Source organism: Prionailurus bengalensis, chromosome B2 (genome assembly GCF_016509475.1).
Source record: "Prionailurus bengalensis isolate Pbe53 chromosome B2, Fcat_Pben_1.1_paternal_pri, whole genome shotgun sequence".
NCBI classification, from domain to species: Eukaryota; Metazoa; Chordata; class Mammalia; order Carnivora; family Felidae; genus Prionailurus; species Prionailurus bengalensis.
The window spans coordinates 21,298,006-21,322,530 of NC_057349.1; the positions used below are offsets into that span (position 1 = coordinate 21,298,006).

General features: G+C 38.9%; 2 protein-coding genes across 8 annotated transcripts in view; one reads left to right on the plus strand and one right to left on the minus strand.

Annotated features, from left to right (window-relative positions):
- The window catches only part of RIOK1 (RIO kinase 1), a 30,988-nt gene extending 24,531 nt beyond the window's left edge, over positions 1 to 6,457 (minus strand). Inside the window, exons 1-3 of one of the 2 annotated variants that reach the window (XM_043590873.1) lie at positions 6,134 to 6,457; positions 2,603 to 2,816; positions 771 to 861 (exon numbers count right to left, since the gene is read on the minus strand). In XM_043590873.1, coding sequence (XP_043446808.1) covers positions 771 to 861; positions 2,603 to 2,816; positions 6,134 to 6,204 — 376 coding nt within the window. In that variant the 5' untranslated portion in view covers positions 6,205 to 6,457. Of the gene's footprint in view, positions 1 to 770; positions 862 to 2,602; positions 2,817 to 6,045 lie in introns of both variants that reach the window. The other variant, XM_043590874.1, reaches the window with a different exon arrangement.
- Positions 6,458 to 6,537: 80 nt separating this feature from the next.
- Positions 6,538 to 24,525, plus strand: part of CAGE1 (cancer antigen 1) — a 56,215-nt gene continuing 38,227 nt past the window's right edge. For 5 of the 6 annotated variants that reach the window (XM_043590865.1, XM_043590866.1, XM_043590867.1 and 2 more), the window contains exons 1-6: positions 6,538 to 6,728; positions 8,478 to 8,632; positions 12,033 to 12,120; positions 15,103 to 15,626; positions 18,362 to 19,417; positions 23,133 to 23,282. In XM_043590865.1, the coding sequence (XP_043446800.1) occupies positions 6,716 to 6,728; positions 8,478 to 8,632; positions 12,033 to 12,120; positions 15,103 to 15,626; positions 18,362 to 19,417; positions 23,133 to 23,282 (1,986 nt within the window). In that variant the 5' untranslated portion in view covers positions 6,538 to 6,715. Of the gene's footprint in view, positions 6,729 to 8,477; positions 8,646 to 12,032; positions 12,121 to 15,102; positions 15,627 to 18,361; positions 19,418 to 23,132; positions 23,283 to 24,525 lie in introns of those variants that run through there. The other variant, XM_043590872.1, reaches the window with a different exon arrangement.

A 24,525-nucleotide genomic window follows, 5' to 3' on the forward strand; every position in this document is an offset into this window, starting at 1 on the left:
AATGAATCAACTTCCACAAGACAAAGATGATCCTGCATTTTTTAAGAGGTGGTGGTTTAAATCAACATTCTGATTCCTTGCATTCAACAGCTCACTAAATGATTAATGCGTACATAAAAAGTGTCTAGTAAAACAAAATGTATTTATATTCAATATTCTAGCACAGTTGATACTTGAACATGTGTTTGAATTATGCAGATCTACTTATATACGGATTTTTCACAGTAGTGTACTGTACGTGTATTTCTTATGACTTAACATTTTCATTTTCTTTTATCTAGTTTCCTTTATTGTAAGAACTTAGTATATAACATACATAACATATAAAATGTATTTATCAACTGTTTATGTGATCAGTGAGGCTTTTGGTCAACAGTGGGCTACTGGTAGTTAAGTTTTGAGGGAGTCAGAAGTTACACGTGGATTTTCAACTGCATGGAGTCAGCATCCCAACCCCCAAGTTCAAGGGTCCACGTATTTTCAACATTCTAGTCTGAGACAATGCTACTTTAATACAAAACAGATGAAAACTTGAACAGATATCTGTAAATTTATATTTTTACAGCAGAGGAGCAAACAGCTAAAAAAGCAGAAGCTGAAGTCTCTTCCTAAAGCCAGGTCTTTAAATACGGAGTTTTTATCTTCTCTAAACATTATTATTATTCAGCCAGTAACACTGAACACACTCATTTCTTGACCTAACAAAATTTATGACACTTCATGGCTTCTGAATAACTTCCTCATAGCCCAAATATATTTTATGAACTCACCTAGATTAATTTTATTCTCAAATTTCCGTAAGACCTTGTCTGCTGGAGTAGATATTTTGGCCAAATTGTAGTTGGAAGTCTGCTGATTTGTCTAGAAGAAATAAGTTCCAGAGTTGAAGGCACTAGTTATAAATACAGACCTAAGGTTAGTTATTACATGTCTTTCTCCTTAGCTAACAGTTAACTATCAGAGCATCAATACTTGAAGGAGTACCCTAAGAAAAGGTTAAGAATCAATCATGTTTGCTCAAGAAATTTTTTAAAAAGACATTTGAAATAGGACAAAGTTACTGGCTAAAATGAAGAGTCTGTATAATCTGTATTTTTTAACCTCCCTACAATGTATTCCTCATTATTATAAATAACAAATTGTAATTAAATCCATTTTTTTAATTCAACTGTTAATAGACTTAGAATTTGACAATGTTCATTTACCTCCAAAACGTATAATGAATGGCTAAGGCCAACATTAAACTGGTTCTAAGAATTTCATTTTGGGCCTATTGTCTCAAGAAACAGAAAGATCAGGCATGAGGCTTACCACTTACACTGGCGCTATACACAAACTAAAATAATAACAAAAAGAAAGAACCCTTATTCAAAGGGAGTATAGTACAGATAAAAAGGGCTCATAACAATGACTGATTTACTCCGCGTATCTCAGCTTGCAAGTGTGAGGCTGACTGCACAGACCTATGCTGTCTGTACAGACCTATTTAAAGTTTTCTACCAGATATAACTTTAAAAACATTTCTAAGTAGAGATTCACAGTAGAAAACACAGGTAAAATTTTAATCACCTACAATCCCAGCACCCAAAGATAATAGTTAACATTTAAGCATATACACTTGCCTTTTTTTCTATCTTTATTAAAAGAGAATAAACTCTATATTAAAATAGCTCAACGTCTCACCAAAACAGACAAGTGTGAAATTCATCTGGTTATTTTTAAAATGCACTCATTCTTATCCACAATATAGCAATCTTAATATTCAAAGAAATACTGTTGGTTTTTTCCCCCTCCATCTCTTTCAGAAATCTTTATGCTTTAGTAAGATGTACCATGTTAATCCTAAGGCTCTGCAAAATCCTGAAACAGAGTACTTCCAGTTGAGAAGCAGGCTCTGCAGTCTGATAACTTGTGCCCGGTACACAGTAGGTGATGGCAGATTCATGTCATTAATATAGTGTTCCACTGCAATGTATTTTATGGCTGCATAATATCCCATCGTGTGAAATCAGTCCCACAACAAATTTAGTCAAGCTTGTTTCCAGTGTTTCTCTATAAACAATACTGGAGAATCATTCTCATAACACCATTCTTGGCACAGTCTTAAAAGAATTGCTGAATCAAAGCATTTATTTTATGTTTTAAAAGCTTTTATCACATACCAGTTTATCCTCTAAATAAGTACTTATTTACTCAATCAGCAATTATAGATTTTGCATCTTGGTCAGTTTCATAAGTGAAAAAACAGCATTTCTACATATTTAATCTGCATTTTTTAATTACTAAGGAAGCGGAACTTTCTCTCCATGTTTCCTAACCATTTGTAGTGAACTGCCTATTTGCATCTTTTCCCATGCAGACTTTAAAGCTCCTAATCTTACCATAATTTAAGTAGTTTTTAAAATGTACTATGAAAAGAACCTACATCCAGGAAATTATCAGAAATACAAAAAGGATGAAGAATAAAACTCGTTAAAGGTTGGGGCTACAGGGCAACATAACCTGAGGGAAATCTTCCAATTCAAGTCCAGAACAACAAAAAGTACTTTAAAAAAAGAAGACATAAATAACATAAAGATGTATACAATCATTTGTAAAATACCTGTGGGTTACTCCTTGCATTTGAGATACAACCTTTGGTGAGTTTTCCAACTCCATCATCCCAATCCCAGTCGTCTTCATCATACTCCTCCTCCTCTTCCTCCTCCTCCTCCTTCTCTTCCATATCACCTCCACCCATCTTCTCAGGCACATTCTTCTGCAGATCTTCAAACAGAATATCTTCCTCTCTGATGGTCCTTAGGTCAATGTTTTCACTAGAAATAACAATGTGCAGCATGTTTCCACATAACTCTAATTGGATTTATACATGCAGCTATTTGTGATATAACAGACTAAATTTATACCAATAAATCTAACAGTTTTCCTCTCAACATTATCTCCCAATAAACTCAAACTTAATACCAGGTTCTGTTTTTCAAAGTGTCATTCCCATTGTTTGCTTATTCTCCAGGTCCTACTAAAGAAGAAGTACATCAGGTGTTAAATCACTTCGGCCTTAATGAAGTCAGGATTTACATTGTCATTTTCTCTGCTGAATGAATGCACTCTGACCAGTACACCAGACCCAACTCCAGGAAAACCATTCACAGATATGTCTTAAGAATCAATTGGGGGAAAGCTTTCTGACAAAATTTGGGACTAAGTCTAAAGCAGCCTTACCTTGAACTCAATACCACTCCAACAAAAGAAGCTGTATCAAGATTTGTGCTACACAAAGAACTTCAAATCACCCCTATTCATAAAAGGGAAGGAATGGTGAACATAAGCACCACAAATGAGTGGTGTAATTCAGAGCAGTCTGGGTGTAATTCAGTAAGAGAAGTGGTGATTGTCAAACCCAGAGATCAGGCCCAGAGTAAATGGAGCACAACCAATAAGGTGTTTTTCTGCCATGTGAAAATTCAGAGCCAGTGCTACCAGATCTTAGTTTTTCTTTTTTTCTTTTTTTTTTTTTTTTAATTTTTTTAACGTTTATTTATTTTTGAGACAGAGAGAGACAAAGCATGAACGGGGGAGGAGCAGAGAGAGAGGGAGACACAGACTCGGAAGCAGGCTCCAGGCTCTGGGCCATCAGCCCAGAGCCTGACGCGGGGCTCGAACTCACGGACCGTGAGATCGTGACCTGAGCTGAAGTTGGATGCTTAACCGACTGAGCCACCCAGGCGCCCCAGATCTTAGTTTTTCAAGAGAAGCCAGAAGTGTGGACTTTTAAATCTCCCACTTAACTGGTACATTTAATTTTAACAAAACACTGTGCATACCAAACAAAATATGTCTGCAGGTCAGATTCAACAGAGGTCCCACCAGTTTTGATCACTCATGTAGAGAACAAACACAGGAACCACATAGAACCCTGATAATGTGAACTACCAGCTTAAAAACGGTCAGACAAGAATTCAGTAAATTCAGGTGATCAATCCTGATTATTAATTAGCCACAGCTCAAAGGGTTCCAAATCTCCATGGACATGGGTGGGAAGAGAATAATCATCAAACACCTGCTATTTACTACGATTTTGTAAACATAATCCTTAATTTGATCCTTTAATTGCCAACAATCTACTATGGCACATTAAAGTTATACCTCATTTGTTTGTTGTTTTTCTTTATTATTTTTTTTTTAATGTTTCTTTATTTTTGAGACAGAGAGACAGAGCATGAACAGGGGAGGGTCAGAGAGAGAGGAAGACACAGAATCTGAAACAGGCTCTGGGCTCCGAGCTGTCAGCACACAGCCCGATGCGGGGCTCGAATTCACAGACTGCGAGATCATGACCTGAGCCAAAGTCGGACACTCAACCGACTGAGCCACCCAGGCGCCCCAAAGTTATACCTCATTTGTACCAGAACTTCTCAACCTTGGCTGGACAATTCTTTGCGGTGGGAAGTCGTTTTCTGCCTTGTAGAATTTTAGCAGCATCTTTGGCTTCTACTTACCCAATACATTATGCTCTCCCCCCACCTCCCAGTGGAGTGGACCCTGGAGTGTGGCAGGGTCACAAAGTCCATTGGCTTATCTTCACAATATCCAGTGATGGACGGTAAACCAGTGTATACCCATTACTGCCAACTATTTACCAGCCACACTGGGCTGTTTCTTCTTCCTACTTCTTCCCTAAAGCCTTTTATATGGTTATCTGGAAACATAAACCTGGAATGCATCTGAAATAAAATCTTCTTGTTTCTCTGACTAAATCTTATATAACCTTTCAGTATTAGATTATCATCATTTGGTCAGGAAAGTCTCCCATCTTCTTCACTCCTTTTTCCTTTGTACTACTTACCCAATTCTAATACAAATAATTTGTCCAATTATTTAATGTTTCCCCTCCTATCATGTAAGTTCTGTGTCAATCAGGGTGATGTTTACAATGTATCCCTACCCACTAACACTAGACCTGGCACACAGAAAATGATCAACGTATTTTTACTGGAAAAAAAAAATCCCCAAATGACTACTAAAATCTACATGTAATGAATCTTTATTGTGAATATAAAGTAAAAAACGTTTTCTTGGAATTCCAAAGGAACTCTTATGTTTCATGTAGGAGTTATCCTGAAATCCTTTTGCCTCACATCCCACAGCCAATCTACCACCAAACCTTGTCACTTCTACCTCCAAAACATATCCCGTGACCCTATCTCTAGCTCCCCTCATGTTTGAACTGAATTACTTTATCACTTTTGAACTGCTTCCACTCATGCCCTCTACAACCATCCTCTCCATAACAGAGTAATTCCTTTAAATCATAAATCAGATTGTCATTCCCCTAGTAAAATCCCTCCTATGGCTTTCTGTTAAGACCTAGAATATCCCAACTGCTTATCATCCCTTATAAGGCTCTATATGATCTGGCCCCTTCTCACTTCTACATCATTACCTAGCCATCTTCTCAACTCCCTGTGCTGTGCTCTAGGTACACTGGCCTCTAGCCCTTTCTTTCACAGCCAAGAGTGATGCCAACGTTGGGGCTGTGCACTGTTGTCTCCTCTTCCTGAACTGCTGTTCCCTCTGCTCTTCCTGAGGTTAGTTCCACATGTGGACTCAACTCATCCCTGACACTGTCATTAGTCTACCAACTGATTTTAATTATTTGCATTGAATATATTATCTGTGGGGGGTTTTTTTGTTTGTTTATAAAATATCTCTATGTACTTAATTGTCTGCCCTCCTTCCCAAATAGAAGGTAAAATTCAAAGACTGCAGGGACTTAATCTTGTTCACCACCATCTCCCGCGCCGAGGACAAAACCTGGCCCACGACAGGTGCTCAAATATTTTTTGAACGCCAAATGCAGTTAAAGACTAAAAATCTACGTTTCCCAACCACTGTCTCCAACTCTGCCTCTCAGCGAGGCTAGCCAATCTGGAACTCCCTTGACAAGTGGCTTTCGTGAACTCTGGCGCAAAGTGGGATTAAAAGACCTGGCTGGCATGGAGAAAGAAGCAAAGGGCTATGGAGAGACTACTCCGAATGAAATACCTGTCTCCCTCAAAAGCCCGAGGCTGCCCGCGGCGGCGGAGACAGCAGAATCCTTACGGAGTCTGTGTGCCCAAAGGGGCTCGCCCACCTGTCCGAGGAATCCGCGTCGTCGAACTGCCCGGGAACCACCCGACTCATCAGCAGCCGCCGGTAGTCCATGACGGAAGCGCGCAGAGCCTCGGCGCCCCTGGAGGCCGTCCGCCCCGCGCTGGGACGGAAACCGCACAGAGACAGCGCTACACGCAGCCCATCCAACCCCCTCTGGGCAGATGCCCGCCTATCAAACTGCTCAGAAGCTCCAACGCCAAAAGCGAACGCCACGTGCTAAGAGAGATAAAGACCTACAACCAAGACAGCTAGGACCGCCCTGACCGGAACTCCCGCCCGACCGGAAGTCTCAATCCTGCCGGAAGTCCCGCCCTTCCCCCGGCCGCGCCCCTGGGGCGTGGGGCGTCGCGCAGAGCGTGGGAGCCCGCGTGGCGTCGTAGCGAGCCGAGACTGGCTAGGGCGGTGGGCGGGCGTCACACAGGGCCGTTCCAGCGCGCCCGTGTGCCAACTGCGAGTTTTTCAAAGCCTTCAGTGGATGAAGTCGTAAAGCGTTTTTCTTTCTCCCGCGAAACCCTGTGCGGAAGGTGGAAGCGCTAAATCCTTACAGCGGATCCAAGAAGCTATGGACCCTGAAAGTGAGCACACTTTTTAGACTTGAAAAGTTTGGTGCATTGTTTTGAGGGAAAATGAGAGGAGTGATTTTTAAAATGTTTGTCATACAACTGAGAGAATTTTAAAACTAGAATGTTGGTGGTAACTCCAAATGACGACCCTTTTAGCGCCCATCTTAAAACAGCTTTATAATGTTCCTGGAATATCTACCCAAACATCTGAATAAATACTTTAAAAATGTTGGCAAAGACCTGGTAAGGACAGGATGAAAGATGGAAAAAGTAAACCTAACTTTAAAGTAAGTTGACAGATTGCGCCATGTGAACAAATTTATAAAAGTGTAAATGGAAGTTCTAGGTTCACCAACAAAGAAATTGAAGAAATAAGGGCCTTGAGTTTTTTTGCGTTTGGAAAACGAAGATTTTTCAGATTCCTTTCACCACAGCCTAGGCAGCATTTATGTGTTCCGAAGGTGGAAAAGGTGAGCATAAAGTTAGGCCTTTCACTAAGCCCGACTAGCCTGCTTGTCTTACTGGCTTTTTATACTTCAGACGATGGCATGGCTTTGGGAAAACAAATCAAGCCTCAATAAATTGTTCATTAATTCGATAATTCAATAAAATAATCCGGGCAAATAGGTAGCAACTGTAAATTGAGAAGTTTTAATAGAAATAAAATCTTTGGACTGCAGGATTCATTTGATCAGTATTTACTCTGTGAACAACATTGCTGTTTGCAGCGGTGATTACTAGAAAATCATGAATGGACTCTTCTGGAGGCATTTATAATCTGTAAATACTAACACCCTTGAAAGGGTGGTAAAAGCTAAAACGGTAAAACAAATAGGTGCTGAATTGTAGAGATTTCCCATGTTGCAGGAATTTTTTAGATAGATGAATGGGTATATAGGAAGGCTTTAGGAGAGAGAAGCATTTGCCAGGTCAGACTGAAATAGTAAGGAGTATGATCTGACTAGAGCAGGCGAGTATTGGATAGGTAATGTGGGTCCAGGCTATGGGAGTCCTAGAAAGTCCAGCAGAAGAACTTGAACTCCAGGTGATTGGACATCCTGTCCACTACCATCCCCGACCTGAGGAAGTCATGAGAGTATGGGCCTGTGTGATGGCGCGAGTAGTAGAAAGAAAGCATGGGTTACGAAAAACATTTTTAAAAGAGAAATGGATGGGACTTGGTAATTGGATGGCTCATAATGATGAGCTAGAAGGATACCAAAGGCATCTCCAAGTTTTCAAACCCAGTTGCCTAAGAGAATGGGTGTGGCATAGGGAAGTGGGGGAAACGGATTTACATTGTTGGATTTGACTTGATAATGAGATAATAGAAAGTACCAAGTAAATAGAAAAACAGTATTTTGTGGAACCTAATAGTTCTCTGATAATATTTTGTAAATATCTTTTGATTAAGTAACTGAGAGTTCCCTTCACTTTGAGTCCCAAGTCTTCTAGGGGAATTATTGGATAGTAGCCACACATATCGACTTGTTTTTGTCCAAATCAGTATTTGCACTATACAAAGTGACCATGGTATACTCAGACTAAAAAAATTTTTTTTCTAATAACTTGACCAATGACATTTTAAAATTTAGGACACTGAACTTTGCTGCTTTCTTAATGTGAGAAGGCATGGGGGACAAAGCTCTCTGTTCACATATACTAATAAACATTAAAATTATGTTTTTTTTTTTAAAGAAGACTTTCATCATTCACCAGTTAGGAACAAGGATTATCAAAAAGTTTTCTCATCACCTTCAGATCCTGTGCATTTTGAAGTGGATGCTTCTCATGAAAAATTAGAAAGCAACTTGGAAGCGGATGCCAGGAATGTCAGCAGTCTTTGTCAAGACTTAACTTGCTCAGATTCTCCCTTCTATATGGATACCAGCAGTACCAATTCAGACTTGCCTCAGGTGTGCATTACTTGTAAGTTCTAGGAGGTATAGATGTATTCAGCTTTCACGTTGTCTTCCTCTGAAAATGTCCTCAAAAATACGAAAAACACTAAAAGAATCTCCAGTGGAGGCTCAAAGGAGGGGAATACACGGTCTAGTTTTCCCAAAGGTAGAACGTTACAAATAGAGCATTAAACCTGATCCTTTCTAGCCTCCACACAAAGTCCTAAGCATGCAGCCAGGGGGACATGGCCACAACAACTGGGTCACAGAGGCAGGAAAAGAGCCCAACGGGCCAGACATCTGGTCTTGAGCATGTTCTAATATGTCAGCATGCAAATGATTTAGATGTCATTCATCATGGTATTGACAGAGCCCTGCATGTAAATGACTTTATCTTAATGACAATTACAAGTGTCCTTTCTCATAAACTAAAAAAAAAATATACTGTCCCAAATTGTGATGAATGTTTAACAATTACTAGCAGGAGTGTAGGGAAATAATAGGAATGAATTATTTTGTGCCATATGTAATTGCCTTTTTATAGTTTGAAAATGGACAAATATTGACAATTTCATGTGGGCTAACCCATAAATTGGCATAAACTGTCTAAAGGGCTATTTAGTGGGGTGCCTGGGTGGCTCAGTTGGTTAAGTGTCTGACTTTTGATTTCAGCTCAGGTCATGATCTCCTGGTTTGTGGGATCGCAGAAACTGCTTGGGATTCTCTCTCTCCCTCTCTCTGTGCCCTTCCCTGCAGACATGTGCATGCACAGGCGCTCTCTGTCTCTGTCTCTCTCTCTCTCTCTCTCTCAAAATAAATAAAAACAAAACAAACTGAAGAAACACATCTTTAAAAAAAATAAAGGGCCATTTAGTGAGAGGAAATTGCATTTTATTTTTAATTCTATCTCAAGGAAGTATGCAAATGAGCTATGTGCAGGATTACCTATAATAAATAAACATCAGGGGTGCCTGACTGGTTCAGTTTGAAGAGCATGTGACTCTTGATCTCTGGGTTGTAAGTTCAAGCACCACACTGGGTGTAGAGATTATAAATAAACAAGTAAACTTTCATGAAAGGCATTATTTAAACACTAGAAGCAACCAAATTTTTACCAATAGGAACCTAGTTAGATGATTGCACAGATGTACAGTAGATATGTAAACCTTAAATATGATAATACAGACACACAGTTGACCCCTGAACAATGCAGCACTTAGGAGTACTGACTCCCCTCATAGTTGAAAAGCTTCATATGACTTGTGACTCCCCCAAAAGTTAACTAATTGCCTACTACGACTAGAAGCCTTACCAATAACAGTCAATTAACACATATTTTGTGTATTATCTTTATTATATACTGGAAAGAAATGTGATTTAGAAAATCATTAGGAGAATAAAATACATTTATAGTACTATACTGTATTTATAAGAAAATCTGTGTGAGTGGACCCGGGAAGTTCAAACCCATGTTGTTGAGGGGTCAACTGTATATTCGGTGACATAGAAAAATGATCACATTGCTTCTCACTGAGTAGTGGGCTTTTGAGTGTTTTTTACTTTCTCTCTTTTTTAAAATGTTCAAGATTATTTTCATAATGATAACTTTTATCATATTTTCATTTATTTTTAAAAAAAATTTTTTTTTTCAACGTTTTATTTATTTTTGGGACAGAGAGAGACAGAGCATGAACGGGGGAGGGGCAGAGAGAGAGGGAGACACAGAATCGGAAACAGGCTCCAGGCTCCGAGCCATCAGCCCAGAGCCCGACGCGGGGCTTGAACTCACGGACCGCGAGATCGTGACCTGGCTGAAGTCGGACGCTTAACCGACTGCGCCACCCAGGCGCCCCTTTCATTTATTTTTTTAAGTTTATTTACTTTGAGAGTGCATGTGTGTGCATGTGCATGCAAGTGGGGGAGGAGCAGAGAGAAAGAGGGGGAGAGAGAGAGAGAGAGAATCCCTAGCAGGCTCAGCACTGATGCAGGTTCCAACTCACAAACTGCCAGATCATGACCTAAGCCAAAGTTAGAGGCTTAACCAACTGAACCACCCAGGTGGCCCCTTTCATATTTCATTTTAAAAGAAAATTTCATCATAGTATTACAGTGTTAGTCAAAGTCTAACATATTATATATATCAAATTGTAAAGAATGAATCTCCTAAATTATGTAAGAGGTTCTCTGTCTTGGAACTCATGGAGTATTTTATTCTTTATAAATAATTTATAAACCAAAGGAACAACAAGCATATTTTAAAGACAGTATTATCATAGAAGGCTAGAGTTAGAGGTAATCTCTGAAATTCAATGAGTAGTGGAGTTCCAAGAAGTTTATGTAAATATAAGATCAATACATGTGAATAGTACTATTTTTTTTAAAGGATATTCTTCTTGGGGCGCCTGGGTGGCTCAGTCAGTTGAGCGTCCGACTTCAGCTCAGGTCATGATCTCACAGTCTGTGAGTTCAAGCCCTGCGTCGGGCTCTGTGTTGACAGCTTGGAGCCTGGAGCCTGAAGGGATTCTGTGTCTCCCTCTCTCTCTGCCCCTTCCCCGCTCATGCTCTGTCTCTCTCTGTCTCAAAAATAAGTAAAACCATTTAATAAATAAATAAATAAAGGATATTCTTCTTGATATGTTTAAAATCTTAAAATCTAATTAGCAGGAATGGTCTAAATTAGCAAGAAGTCTAAAAAAATGTTTATAAAATATAACTCAGTTTTTATCATACTCTTTAGGTACCTTCAATAAGTGGAACAATGTTATAAAAAGCATGATTGAATAGAAGCTTGTAACCAGCTGACTTTAGTAGGAGATACAAATTTTTTAGAGCATCATTTGTCTTACATGCCTGGTACACTGTTCATATTGAAACCAATGTTTTCCTCAAACATTTAAAATATTACTTAACAAAACCTTTCCCTTAGATAACATTGAGATAACTTTGAGAATAAGTCTTACATGAATTTTTATAGATTTTTATCTATTGGAAATCAGATTTCACCTCATTACTGGAACCCACCCTGTATCTTCACTGTTAAAAGACTTAAATGACAACTACCCTAATAGATCTTTAGACCAGATTTAACAGACTCCAAAGGATTATCAGAGATTTATACATTATTATATACTCATGTTTGTGGTACCACGATTTGACTTACAAAAAAAACTAAAATATTAAAATAGCAAGATACTTGCTTAACGTCATTTAATATCGTGACTCCCTTAGCATGGTTTTACTTTTTAGTAAAGGAGCTCAGATATACAGTAGGGAAGGATACTGGAAAGTACATTCTACCCATGCAACAAAAAATACTAAGAGAAAAGTTACATAGCAATGTACATACACATTTAGAAGAAGCTTCTGATGTTTGTTTAAAGTATTAACACTAATGCCTTTTTTATTATTAATACAGAATGAAATAAAGAATATAAAAAGGGAAGATGAGTCTAAACTCACACTTGCTGAAGAAATTTATAGCACACTAGATGACCGGTTAGGTGGTGAGTATCTCTTTGTTGGCAATACACAGAGAAACAAGATTTGTGTGTGTACGTGTCCTGTGATAACAGCAATAATAATAATAGCCATGTGCTATAATATACACTTTATATGCATGATCACACTCCACAACCAATCCTATGAAATAGGTTTTTTTTTCTTTTTGAATAAGGGTTGTTTGTATCTACCCAGATGAGAAGCATGAGGCCCAGAGAGTAACATGAGAAGTACAAACCATTAGCAACACATTTGACTATCTTAAAATAAAAAATAATTTCTATATGACCAAATTATAACCAACAAAATTAAAAAAAAAAAAAAAACAAGACACAGACTAAAAACACATGCAATGTATACATTGACAAGATTAGTATCCAAAATAAAGAACTCCGATAAGAAAAAGACCCCTAGAGCTTGATAGACAAACAGGCCAAGTGTACGTATTAGCTTGCTGGAGCTGCCATAACAAAACTCCACAGATCGGGTGACTTCAACTACGGAAATTTATTTTCTCACAGTTCTGGAGTCTGGAAGTCCAAGATCAAGGTGTCAGAAGAGTTGGTTTATCCTGAGGCCTCCCAGATGTCCTTTCTTCCTTATAAGAACACCAGTCATATTGTATTAGGGCCCCACTTTTATGACCTCATTTAACCTTAATTACCTCTTTATAGGTCCTATCTCCAAATACAGTCACACTGTAAGATGCTGGGGGTTAAGCCTTCAGCATGTGATTTTTGGGGAGATTAAATTGAGGCCATAACAGTATCTAACAGGCAGATCACAGAAAAGGAAACCTGCAAAACTATTCAAATGACCACAAAATACCATTTAATGCATGCCAGTTTAATATGCGTTGGAGGGACATAGTAGAGCAGATAAACTTCTATGCTCTTGTTGGAAGTATAAATTGGTACAGCTACTTTGGAGGGTAATTTTGCAATGTCTAGTGAAGTTGAAGGTAACATTTTCTATAATCCAGTGATTCTACTTTGAGGTATGTATATCCAGAACCTAGACAAAAATTCTTAGTGTACAAGGAAACATGTATAAGGATGTTTACTGAAGGTTGTTTTTAACAGCAAAATTAGAAACATATCTAACAAAAAGGGATTAAAGTGTAGTCCTTCAGTAAAATGAACCAAATCACAGATATTTACATGGCTAAGTCTGAAAAGCAAAATTTTAAGTGAAATAAAGACTTTTGTATGGATATAAATATATATATATATATATATACATTTTATGTCTAATATATATGTTACAAATGTAATTTGAGTCTGTTTACATACAATTTTAAAGCACGGAAAATAGTACTGTACTGCATATCACCCAGGGTGCTGCATGACATTTTGAAATATTTAGGAAGCTGTGACACTGGACATCTGTTGGACTCCACAAACTACCAGCTTAAGATAGTTTACTATTTCAGTGTAAAACCATACTATAACCCTTTCTATAAAGTATTATTTGCAAAGCTGGGTCTTTGCAGGTTGCTGTGATAAAAAGCAAGTATTGTACAAAAATCAATGTAGAATAGAAAGTGATGGTTGGCATTGTCCTATCTGATTCCAAGATTTGAGACATGTGATACCCAGTAGTGCATCCAAGTAGTAAGTTCAATTGTATGAGAATAAAATAAAGCATTATATTTTTCTTTCAGTTTGTGTGTAATTTTCAAACATCTAAGTTGTTGAGACAAATACTGAAGTTGAGCTTCACTACTTAATAAATGGAACTGTTAGGTATTTCTTTCCAATTCTTGGAAGTTGATATATATTATTTAAGGTACATAATTGAGTAATGAAAGCAGAAAAATATGGGTGGAAAGAATAAATACATACCAGCTTTCGTAGTTATCTCTCAAGAGGGGGAAAGGAGGGAATTTAGATAGAAGGAGGCATCATTAATTAGTTTTGTAACATTTTATTGCCTATTTGCTTCTGATTTTTATCTTTTTAATTTTTAAAATGTTTACTTATTTTGAGGGAGGGGGAGAAAGAGTGAGGGAATGCTGAGCATGAGTGGGGGAGGGGCAGAGAGAGAGAGGGAGAGAGAGAATCCCAAGCAGGCTCCACAATGTCAGCCCAGAGCTCAACTTGGGGCTCAAACCCTAAGATAATGACCTGAGCCCAAACTAAGAGCTGGACGTTTAACCAACTGAACCACCCAGGCATCTCTACTTCTGATTTTTAAAAATTTCTTGGGGCACCTGGGTGGCTCAGTCAGTTAAGCATCCGACTTCAGCTCAGGTCATGATCTTGCAGTTTGAGAGTTCAAGCCCTTCACTGGGCTCTGTGCTGACAGCTCGGAGTCTGGAGCCTGCTTTGGATTCTGTGTCTCCTCCTCTGTCTTCCCTACTCATGCTCTGTCTCTCAATAATAAATAAACGTTAAAAATTTTTTTTTTAATGTCTTAAGTCTGGATAACTTGTCATGTTGACAAACACAGCATTTAGAAATAGTGTTCTAGAATCCCAGGTGCACCGCCTACCCAACCTGTGACATTAGGCAAGTAAGTGACTTAACATCTCTTATGTCTCAGTTTCGTTATCTGTAAAACAGGGATAATAACAGTGCCTGGCTCAGGGGATTGCTGTGAGATTAACCAAGTTTATGTGTGTTTGTTATTATACTGTTCATTGTGCTTTTGTATTCTTTGGACACATAATCAAAACATTTTAGAATTACAGTACAACAAAAGAATTTTGAAGATATCTTGGAATTTGTTGTAATGGCATTTGACCAGAATGATGTACAAACTTTTTTGGTAGCAGTCATTTGAGAACTTCTGGTCTCCATGTAAAAAGTAGTTTATTTTGTTTGCTAGCACTAAGTCATGCTGAAATACACTCAATAAAAAAATGTTGACACAAAAATAATTTTAAAAAGACTCCCAACAGTTTATTTCATAAATGTAAATATAACTGTTAGCATATAAATGTATGGACAGCTAATTCTTATTTCCATCTTTCTCTTTCTAATGAGATTTCAACACTGGAAATGACTCACAGAATGTACTACCTCAACTAGTTGACCCCAGCATTTCTTCCTTCAGACAATTTGAACCCATTTGCAAATTTCATCACACAGAAGCATTTAGTAATGAAATGATAACATTTCAAAATCTGAAAGAAGGCTTACCTTATACAGTACAACCCGAAATGCAAATTCATGTGTATTATTGTGCAAAAGACACTAATATAAAGGAAGATTCATTTAAGGAAGAAAATTCACTGGGAACTAGCACTTCTACAAATGAAGAGCAATTTGCTCATAAATGTGTCATACAACCTTCTAGAAGTCCACCTGTAGTCCACGGCAGTGGAGAGACAGTGAAATTCATGGAAATGTCACTGGCTAAAAGTGCTGCCACGGAATCTGCCCTCAAACCTAGTCAACCTCAGAGCTTCTGGTATGAGGAAAATGTACCCAGTGATGTTGACAAACCGTTTTACAAAGAGAACGGCTTTAACCAGCTTGATCTGAAAGCTAATTATGCAACAGAAAAGGTAAATTTTGGGGTGGTCAATATAGCTTGTGGAGTATTAAAATATGTGCTTTCAAAAAAAACCCCCAAAACTATGTATATAATTTTAGACTTTTCCAAGTACCACTAAATAATCTAATAATCAGCAAGAGGGACATTGCTTCTCTGGGGAAAATACCTTCTGAGATCTTAATCAATTTAGAAACAGATTTTTCTATTAAAATTATGTCCATACATGGAGATTAGCCCTACTGAATGGTCATGTCTTTGAGGACCAAGGCTCTGTCTTACTCATCCTTTTATGTGTCTTAGCATCTACATGGTGCCTTGGCTTTTATATTTGTGAATCAAATTGGCTGGAACTCAAGAGTTTACAGTAAGAAAAAGATTGAGAAGAGGAAGAAGGATGGAGGTATTAAGTTATTTGACAGGAAAATCTTAAAATTTTTCTATCATGAGGGATTTCAGTTAACAAGTATAAAATGGTAGTTTTTCTACCAAAGTGAAAATACTAATTTGTCTTTTGACTTATTGATTCTGGGCATACATGTAGTATCCTAAGAACACTGAAGATGCCACTAGTATAAATTCTATGTGCTCTCTGAAAATTTTTTAAAAGTAATATAATGGTATGGGCAAATATAATCCAAGAATAGTAAAAATAATACCTTTTTATTTTAAGTCTGATGAGAAAAGCTATGACTATTTTTCATTTACAAGTATGAGCAGTTTTTTTGTTCATTTATTTGGAAGCATTATTTAAAAGAGAACTTTATTTCCCTGTATTGATTCTGGAAAATGGCATTTAAAAAATCTGCTTAATTAGCATTTCTCAAGATTGCTCCTTCCTATTTCCACTGCATTTAGTCATTTTTTCAGTCAATAAATACTTTCTGGAACCTATTCTGTGCTAGGCTCAATGCTATGTGTTGATTATATAATGGTTTTAAAGAATGTGGTTTTTGTCCTCATGAAAGTAACACCTTAGTAGAGGAGACTCACATTAAAGAATCACACAAATAAATGTGAACTTTCAACTATGATAAGGCTCTGAGTGGTTACATATAAAGTGTATGTAAAGTGTAGATAACGTGCTATAGTATTACATATAAACTGTAAGCTGCAAGGATGGTAAGAGCTGTGAATAAAATGACAGGAGTCTTACTGTCCTAGTCAGCGAGTTTGGGGGAGGCTTCTGGAAGTAGTGGTCATTGAGCTGAGCTCTGAAGGATAAGTTAGGAGTTAAGGAACTGTGGGTGGGAGAGCATTCCATGCAGAAGTAACATGTGGAAAACCCTGTGGCTTCAGGGAACATGGCACCCACTAGTACCTGACAGAAGCCTGGATTGAAGGAGGCATGTAGTAGATGAGGATGAAAGGTAGCCTTAGGCAGCAAGACCAGATAGTAGAACCTGTAGGCCTCTGTAGGGATGGTTGTTTTTATCCCAGAATGATAGTAAACCATTAAAAGAGAGGTCCAGTGACACCTGAGTGGCTCAGTTAAGCTTCCGACTTCAGCTCAGGTCATTATCTGGCAGGTTCATGAGTTCTAGCCCTGCATAGGGCTCAGTGCTGACAGCTCAGAACCTAGAGCCTGCTTCAAATTCTGTTGTCTCCCTCTCTCTCTGCCCTCCCGGGCTCACACACTCTCTCTCTCAAAAATGAATAAACATTAAAAAAAAATACAGGGGTCCAATATCTCTAAGTTCTAGGAAGTTATACAGCCCACCCTTGCAAATATCTTTTACAGGATTTTTAATGTCATATTCATTTCAGTATTTTCTTACTACAACTTATTGTCCTTTGAAAAAGCCCCTAAAACCTGTGTTGTGGGCAGAAAGTCAATGGCAAAACATGTTCATCTGACATTCTTACATTCACAGGAGTCATAGCAATGAGATAATGGTTTAGCAGGCAATAAAAGTAGTTTTCATTCAGGGGAGCCTGGGTGGCTTAGTCGGTTAAGCACCCAGCTCTTGATTTCAGCTCAGGTCATGATCTCACGGTTGTGGGATCGAGCCCTGCATTGAGCTCTGCACTGAGCCTCATGCCTGCTTAGGATTTTCTCTTTCCCTCTCTGCTCCCCCTCCCCCATGTGTCTGTTCCCTGTCTCAAAAATAAATAACAGCATTTTTATTTTTTATTTTTTAATGTTTATTTTTGAGAGAGACAAAGTGTGAGTAGGCAAGGAGCAGACAGAGAAAGGGAGATACAGAATCCAAAGCAGGCTCTAGGCTCTGAACTGTCAGCACAGAGCCCGATGTGGGGCTTGAACTCACAAACTGTGAGATCATGACCTGAGCTGAAGCCAGACATTTAACCGACTGAGCCACCCAGGCACCCCAAATAAATAAATAAACATTAAAAGAAAGAGGTAGTCTTCATTTTCAGAAGAGGCCTCACAGACTGTAGGGTAATTGATAAATTTGTTTTAATTCATTTGAAGTCAAAGAAAGTACATGTGTTCAGAAAATTTTGCACCATAGAAAGTGGTCAGAGTATCAAAGCTGAGTTTTTCTTTTGTAAAAGTAAATATGATACCTATCATATACCTACTCTTTGTGCTCTGCTATCGGTGCTATATATATACTTAGCAGTTAATACCTAAGTATGTTTGTTAAATAGGTATTATTGGAAGTGGATATTATCATTGTTAGAGCTGAGAAAACCAAACTAGGGACCTAGGACTTAAGGCCAGCTCTGATTTCAAAATTTATGATCTTTATACTCTTTTTCACTTATTTTATTTACTATAAGATTTCAGTGTCTTCGAAAAGAATCCAGAGTTTCGGGGATATTCCTGAGATGCCAGTCAGTCACCAAAAGGAAGTCACAGTGGAGGACATGGACAGACCAGGGACTGTCTCATATTGGTCTCCTGCAGTCATTTCTTGGAGTAGTGGAGCATCTCAGGAGGACAGCAAGGCACCTGACATGGAGCAGAGTTTGGAGAGCTTACAACCTCTGGAAGAGGACATGGCTTTAAATGAAGTCTTACGGAAATTAAAACATACTAACAAAAGGCAGCAAACTCTGATCCAAGACCTGCAGTGTAGTAACAAGTATTTAGAGAAGAAGGTCGAAGAGCTCCAGAGGCAGACTACCAAGCAGCAGGTGTTCGTTGACATAAATAAGCTAAAGGAAAAGATGGAAGAACTAATTGAAGACAAATACAGAGTGATGCTAGAGAAGAATGATACCGAGAAGACACTGCAGAACTTGCACGAGGTTTTGACTAACACCCAAAAACATCTCCAGGAATCTAGGAATGAAAAGGAAACCTTACAGCTCGAGCTTAAGAAGGTCAAGGGCAATTATGTTCACCTACAGGAAAGGTACATGACTGAAATGCAACAGAAAGATAAAACTGTAAGTCAGTGCATGGAGATGAACACAACCTTAAGTAAGAAAGAAGAAGAGGTAGAGAGGCTGAAGCAGCTCAAGGGAGAATTGGAAAAGGCCACCACTTCTGCTTTGGACTTGTTGAAAAGGGAAAAGAAGACCCGAGAGCACGAGTTCCTGTCTTTACGGGAGGAATTTCAGAAACATGAAAAGAAGAACCTGGAAGAACGACAGAAACTGAAATCAAGACTGGAGAAACTGCTCACTCAAGTTAATAATTTACAGTTCATATCTGAGAATGAGAAGGGGAAGAATGCCAAACTGAAGCAGCAGGTCATCTCAGTAAAACAAGAAAATGTGAGGCTACAGCAGCAGATTGCAGGGAGCGAGGAGCAAAATTATGCCCCTCGGTTTGAGACGGCTCATTTAAAGGAGGACTCTGGGGAGGCAGTGGAGGCAGATATCACAAAGGTATTGTCACAAATTCAGAATCTCTAATGCAGAATTTCAGGAGTTTCTAACAGTCTGCTCATGCATATTTAGATGCAGCACTTTGTCAGCAGAAAGAATTATTAACAACGACAAAAAAAGGGAGAGTGGAAAAGGTACCACAGATTTGGAGAAGCTTCTCCGGTTCTTGGGTACTCACATTAAAGACAGCTACTTCTTGGATACTCACCTAAAGAGGCTATTTCTGGCCTCTTGTGACTATTTTGGTAGAGATGAAAATTAACATGGGAATTTTCTGGGTACCTATGACCAATCATCTGAAGTATCCTTTGAGAAAGGGTTTTCTACGTGGGGATCTCTATGTTTTCATGTCACTTCTGCCTATTCAATGATAAAACTAAATAACGCAATTACGTATTTGGTTTACAAAGTAAAACAAAACTATATTATATCACATATTAATTTTATGAAAGTATACACTTTTTGATTGAGGTGTAATTGACCCATAGCATCAGTTTCCAGTTTACAACATAATTCGTTATTTGTACGTGTTGGAAAGAGATCACAATAAATCTAGTTAACATCTGTTAAAAATAACATGAAAGCCTCATAACAGTACATTTGGAGAGGCTGTAATTTTGTATTCTATGCAGTTCAAATGACTTGGTAGACAAGAACCTGGAAGCATGTCCTGGAAGTGATCATTTTCATAAGCCAGAGCACATCTATTTCAGTTTTGAAGGCTTGTCTTGAGATGTTTATAGTATAGGGCCACCTGCATGGCTTAGTTGGTTAAACATCCAACTCTTGATTTTGGCTCAGGTAGGATCTCACGGTTGGCAAGATAAAGCCCCAAGTTGGGCTCTACACTGACAGCACGGAACCTGCTTGGGATTCTCTCTCTCTCTGCCCCTCCCATGTGCATTCTCTCTCTCTCAAAATTAATAAACTTAAAAATATTATTTATAGTACATCCTTATTAATTCTGACTATTTAGAAAGAAGGCTAATCTGGGGGCACCTGGGTGGTTCAGTTGGTTAAGCGTCTGACTTCAGCTCAGGTCATGATCTCACAGTTCGTGGGTTTGAGCCCTGCATCAGATTCTGTGCTGACAGCTTGGAGCCTGGAGCCTGCTTTGGATTCTCTGTCTCCCTCTGCCCCTCCCCTGCTTCTGTTCTCTCTCTCTCAAAAATAAACATTAAAAACTTTTTTAGAAGAAGGCTAATTTTTTTAATGATTCTTAGGAAAATATTGTCTTATACTTAAAAAATTCTCTCTGTGATCTTTTCTCCAGAAAGAAGTTAGGATTTTCTATGCCAGTGGTTCTCAAGCTTTAGCATTCATCAGCATTAGGTGTGAAAATGCAGATTGCTGGGGCCCACCTCAGCATTTCTGATTCAGTAGGTGTGCAGGGAGGAGGGTGGTGCTGAGAATGTGCATTTCTTTTTTTTTTAATTTTTTTTTCAACGTTTTTATTTTTATTTTTGGGACAGAGACAGAGCATGAACGGGGGTGAGGCAGAGAGAGAGGGAGACACAGAATCGGAAACAGGCTCCAGGCTCTGAGCCATCAGCCCAGAGCCTGACGCGGGGCTCAAACTCATGGACCGCGAGATCGTGACCTGGCTGAAGTCAGACGCTTAACCGACTGCGCCACCCAGGCGCCCCAAGAGAATGTGCATTTCTAAGAAGATCCCAAGTCTCACCCATGCTGCTGGTCCCAGGGTCACACTTTGAGAACTACTAACCTAAGCAGAGATGACCTTAAGTTTAGCTGCTAACCAAATCATGACAAATTTTGAATTGGTAAACTCTGAATAAGTTAGTACAACTGTACAGAGGTTTATCACAGTATATATTTTTTTTCTTGAATTTTCTTTAAAAAAAAAAAAAAAAGTAGTGGTGCCTGGGTGGCTCATTCGGTTAAGGGTCTGACTTTGGCTCAGTTCATGATCTTGCAGTTTGTGAGTTCCAGCCCCACATTGAGCTCACTGCTGTCAGCCTGTTAGCCCAGAGATCGTCTGCCCCTCCTCTGCTCATGCTCTCCCCCAAATAAATATTTTTTTTAAAAAAGGAAAGTTCTTTGTTTTATCTTGACTAATCAATTTCTTTAATATCCCTAAGTCATCCTTACTCTGCTTTTAGTTTTGCTTTTCATGAACTCTAGGTCTGTTTTCTCAAAAGTGTGGTCTGGGAACGTCCATGAGATCAAAAGTATTTTCATAGTAATAGGAAGATGTTATGCCCTTGCCAGTCTCATTTTTTTCACAAGTGCTCCCAGTGACATTTTCTAGAAACTGTTGATCATTGCTTTTATGGCTGCTCAATGTGTGAAGCAGATGTAAGAATCATGCTGTCTTCTATGAAGTCAGCATTATAGATACTTACAAAAATGTAAAAGATGTCACTCTTTCCACTAATTTTTTCCTTTGGAAAATGTGGTAATTTCATATTAAAATTGTTATTTATGTTGACACAAAGGATTTATTGTTATTTGAATAGATTAGTAAAAATTTTTATTTTATTTTTTTAATGTTTATTTTTGAGAAGGAGAGAGAGAGAGAGAGAGAGAGAACATGAGAGAGACAGAACATGCACACAGAGAGTGGGGGAGGGGCAGAGAGGGGAGACACAGAATCCAAAGCAGGCTCTGGGCTCTGAGCTGTCAGCCTAGAGCCTGACATGGGGCTCAAACTCATGAACTGTGAGATCATGACTTGAGCCAAAGTCGGATGCTCAACCAACTGAACCACCCAGGTGACCCAGTAAACATAATTTTTAAATGTTCTTAGTCATAATTTCTTTTTTTTTTAAGTTTATTATTTTGAGAGAAAGCATGTGCATACACACGCACCAGTGGGGGAGAGGCAGAGAGAGAAAGGAGAGGGAAAGAATCCCAAAAAGGCTCTGCACTGTCAGTGTGGAGTCCAACATGGGGCTCGATCCCACCAACCTGAGCCAATGTCTGGAGTGGGACGCTTAATCAACTGAGCCACCCAGGCACCCCCTCAGTCATAATTTCTAATACAAAAAATATTGATAGATATAACCCATATAAACAAAAGGCTTTTGGGATTCTTATTAATTTTTGAGTCTATAAAGGGGTCCTGAGAATCAGAAGTTTGAGAACCACAGCTCATAATTTTGTTTTTTTTAAATATTAACATTTATCTCCAATTTTGTTTGTTTTTAATTTTAGAAAGAGAGCATGAGCAAGTGGGGAAGAGGGACAGAGGGAAAGAAAGACTCTTAACCGGACACAGGGCTCGATTCCACAACCCTGGGATTATGACCTGAGCCTCAGACACTCAACCAGCTGAGCCACTCAGGTGTCCCGCTATCTCTTCAAATTTAAATTTGAGTGCCACGTTGTTAGGGCTGCTCAAAGTTTTAAAGAGTGGTATTTAATTCAGAATTCTACTTAAAGAGCAATCCAGGGGCGCCTGGGTGGCGCAGTCGGTTAAACGTCCGACCTCAGCCAGGTCACGATCTCGCGGTCCGGGAGTTCGAGCCCCGCGTTGGGCTCTGAGCTGATGGCTCGGAGCCTGGAGCCTGTTTCCGATTCTGTGTCTCCCTCTCTCTCTGCCCCTCCCCCGTTCATGCTCTGTCTCTCTCTGTCCCAAAAATAAAAAAAAAATTAAAAAAAAAAAAAAGTTGAAAAAAAAAAAAAGAAAAAAAAAAAGAGCAATCCAGACTCTCTGTCTTTATTGTAACACCTCTGAATTGTGTACACATAGGATGCAAAGATGATACATTCTAATTTGTTCCTGAATTGCTCACCTTGTGAAGAAGAAAGCCTGAATCCCCCAGATGTGAAAAGAACCTCTCAGCTGGTCTCCAAACTTCACAGTCTTCTGGCTCTGGTCATAGGACTTCTCACATGTCAGGTAATTTAAAAAATTCATATTTTTTATTGGGGAAGGAAGAAATATAGAAGTTGGACTAAACCAAAGAAGCAATATAAAGCATTGGAGTTAAGTCATGGGAGAAAAAAATGGAAGACAAAATTCAGACCTCCTCCTGCTTCTTTTTATCTTTCTTTAACACCTAATTCCCACAAGTAAAATAATATAATCAGATACAAGATAAAGGCACCAGAGAAAACCTTTTATTCGGTACTTCTTACATGTCATGGAAACTCTATCAGAGTGATAGTCTTGTTCTCTGGTTCAGTTGGTGCCTAGTGATTAGTGAGTGTTCCCATCATGGAGCTGTTTGCCCAATCTAAAATTTAGCTTTTGGGCAGGGGGAGAGCAGTGGGGAGTTGTATACATTAGTGGAATGAAGAATGAAATTAATGTAGGTGAGTTTAAATTCTGACTTCACCACTTTCTGGCTCTGTGACTTGGCCCAAGTGACTTTGCCTTTCTCAGCCTCAGTTTCTGCATTGTAAGTAGGGGAAATGATACTTTCCCCTGCCCTGGGAGGTTACAAGCACTACATTTAATGAGAGATGAGAGTACAGAGCATGACATTTGATAGCTTCTCAAATGAGCTAGCTGTCTTTCTTCCTCTTCATTATTGTCCATTTCTTTGATCTTGGGTGTAGTCATCAGAGCCCAAATTGGGGGGCATGGTCTGTGATGTTCCTGATCCAACACAACCCTTATTTCTATTGTGTTTTAGCTAAAGTTTGTTGAATGCTAGCATTTATTTAATGCTAGACACTGAGCTGAGCATTTTATGTAGAGATCACAAAGTGGCAGCATACAGACTATATCCACCTAACGTTTTGTTTTTATATATGTGACTCTGAATGTGGCACAGACTCTCCTTAGCTGCAAACTTTTCCAGCCTACTTTGTTCCTTCAAACATTTGCTTACTTACTGTAAGGCTTGGTTTTCCACCATGTCATTGGAGGCTGCTTCTCCACCACACCTCCCCATGAAGAGTGTATCCTCATCCCTCTTGTTGGTGGATGTCATCCCACACCAAATATTATCTGTTTGCTTATTCTGTGTCTCCCACCCCCACCAGAGTGGAAGGCTTCAACATCAGAAACGTGGTATGTTGTATGCCCCGTATCTAATTCTGATGAAGCCCTTAATCAGCACTCAACAAATATTTGTTGACTTTCCAACCTGTCCTTGGAGGCATTTAAATTTACTGTCCCTGCCTTTCATGGGTTA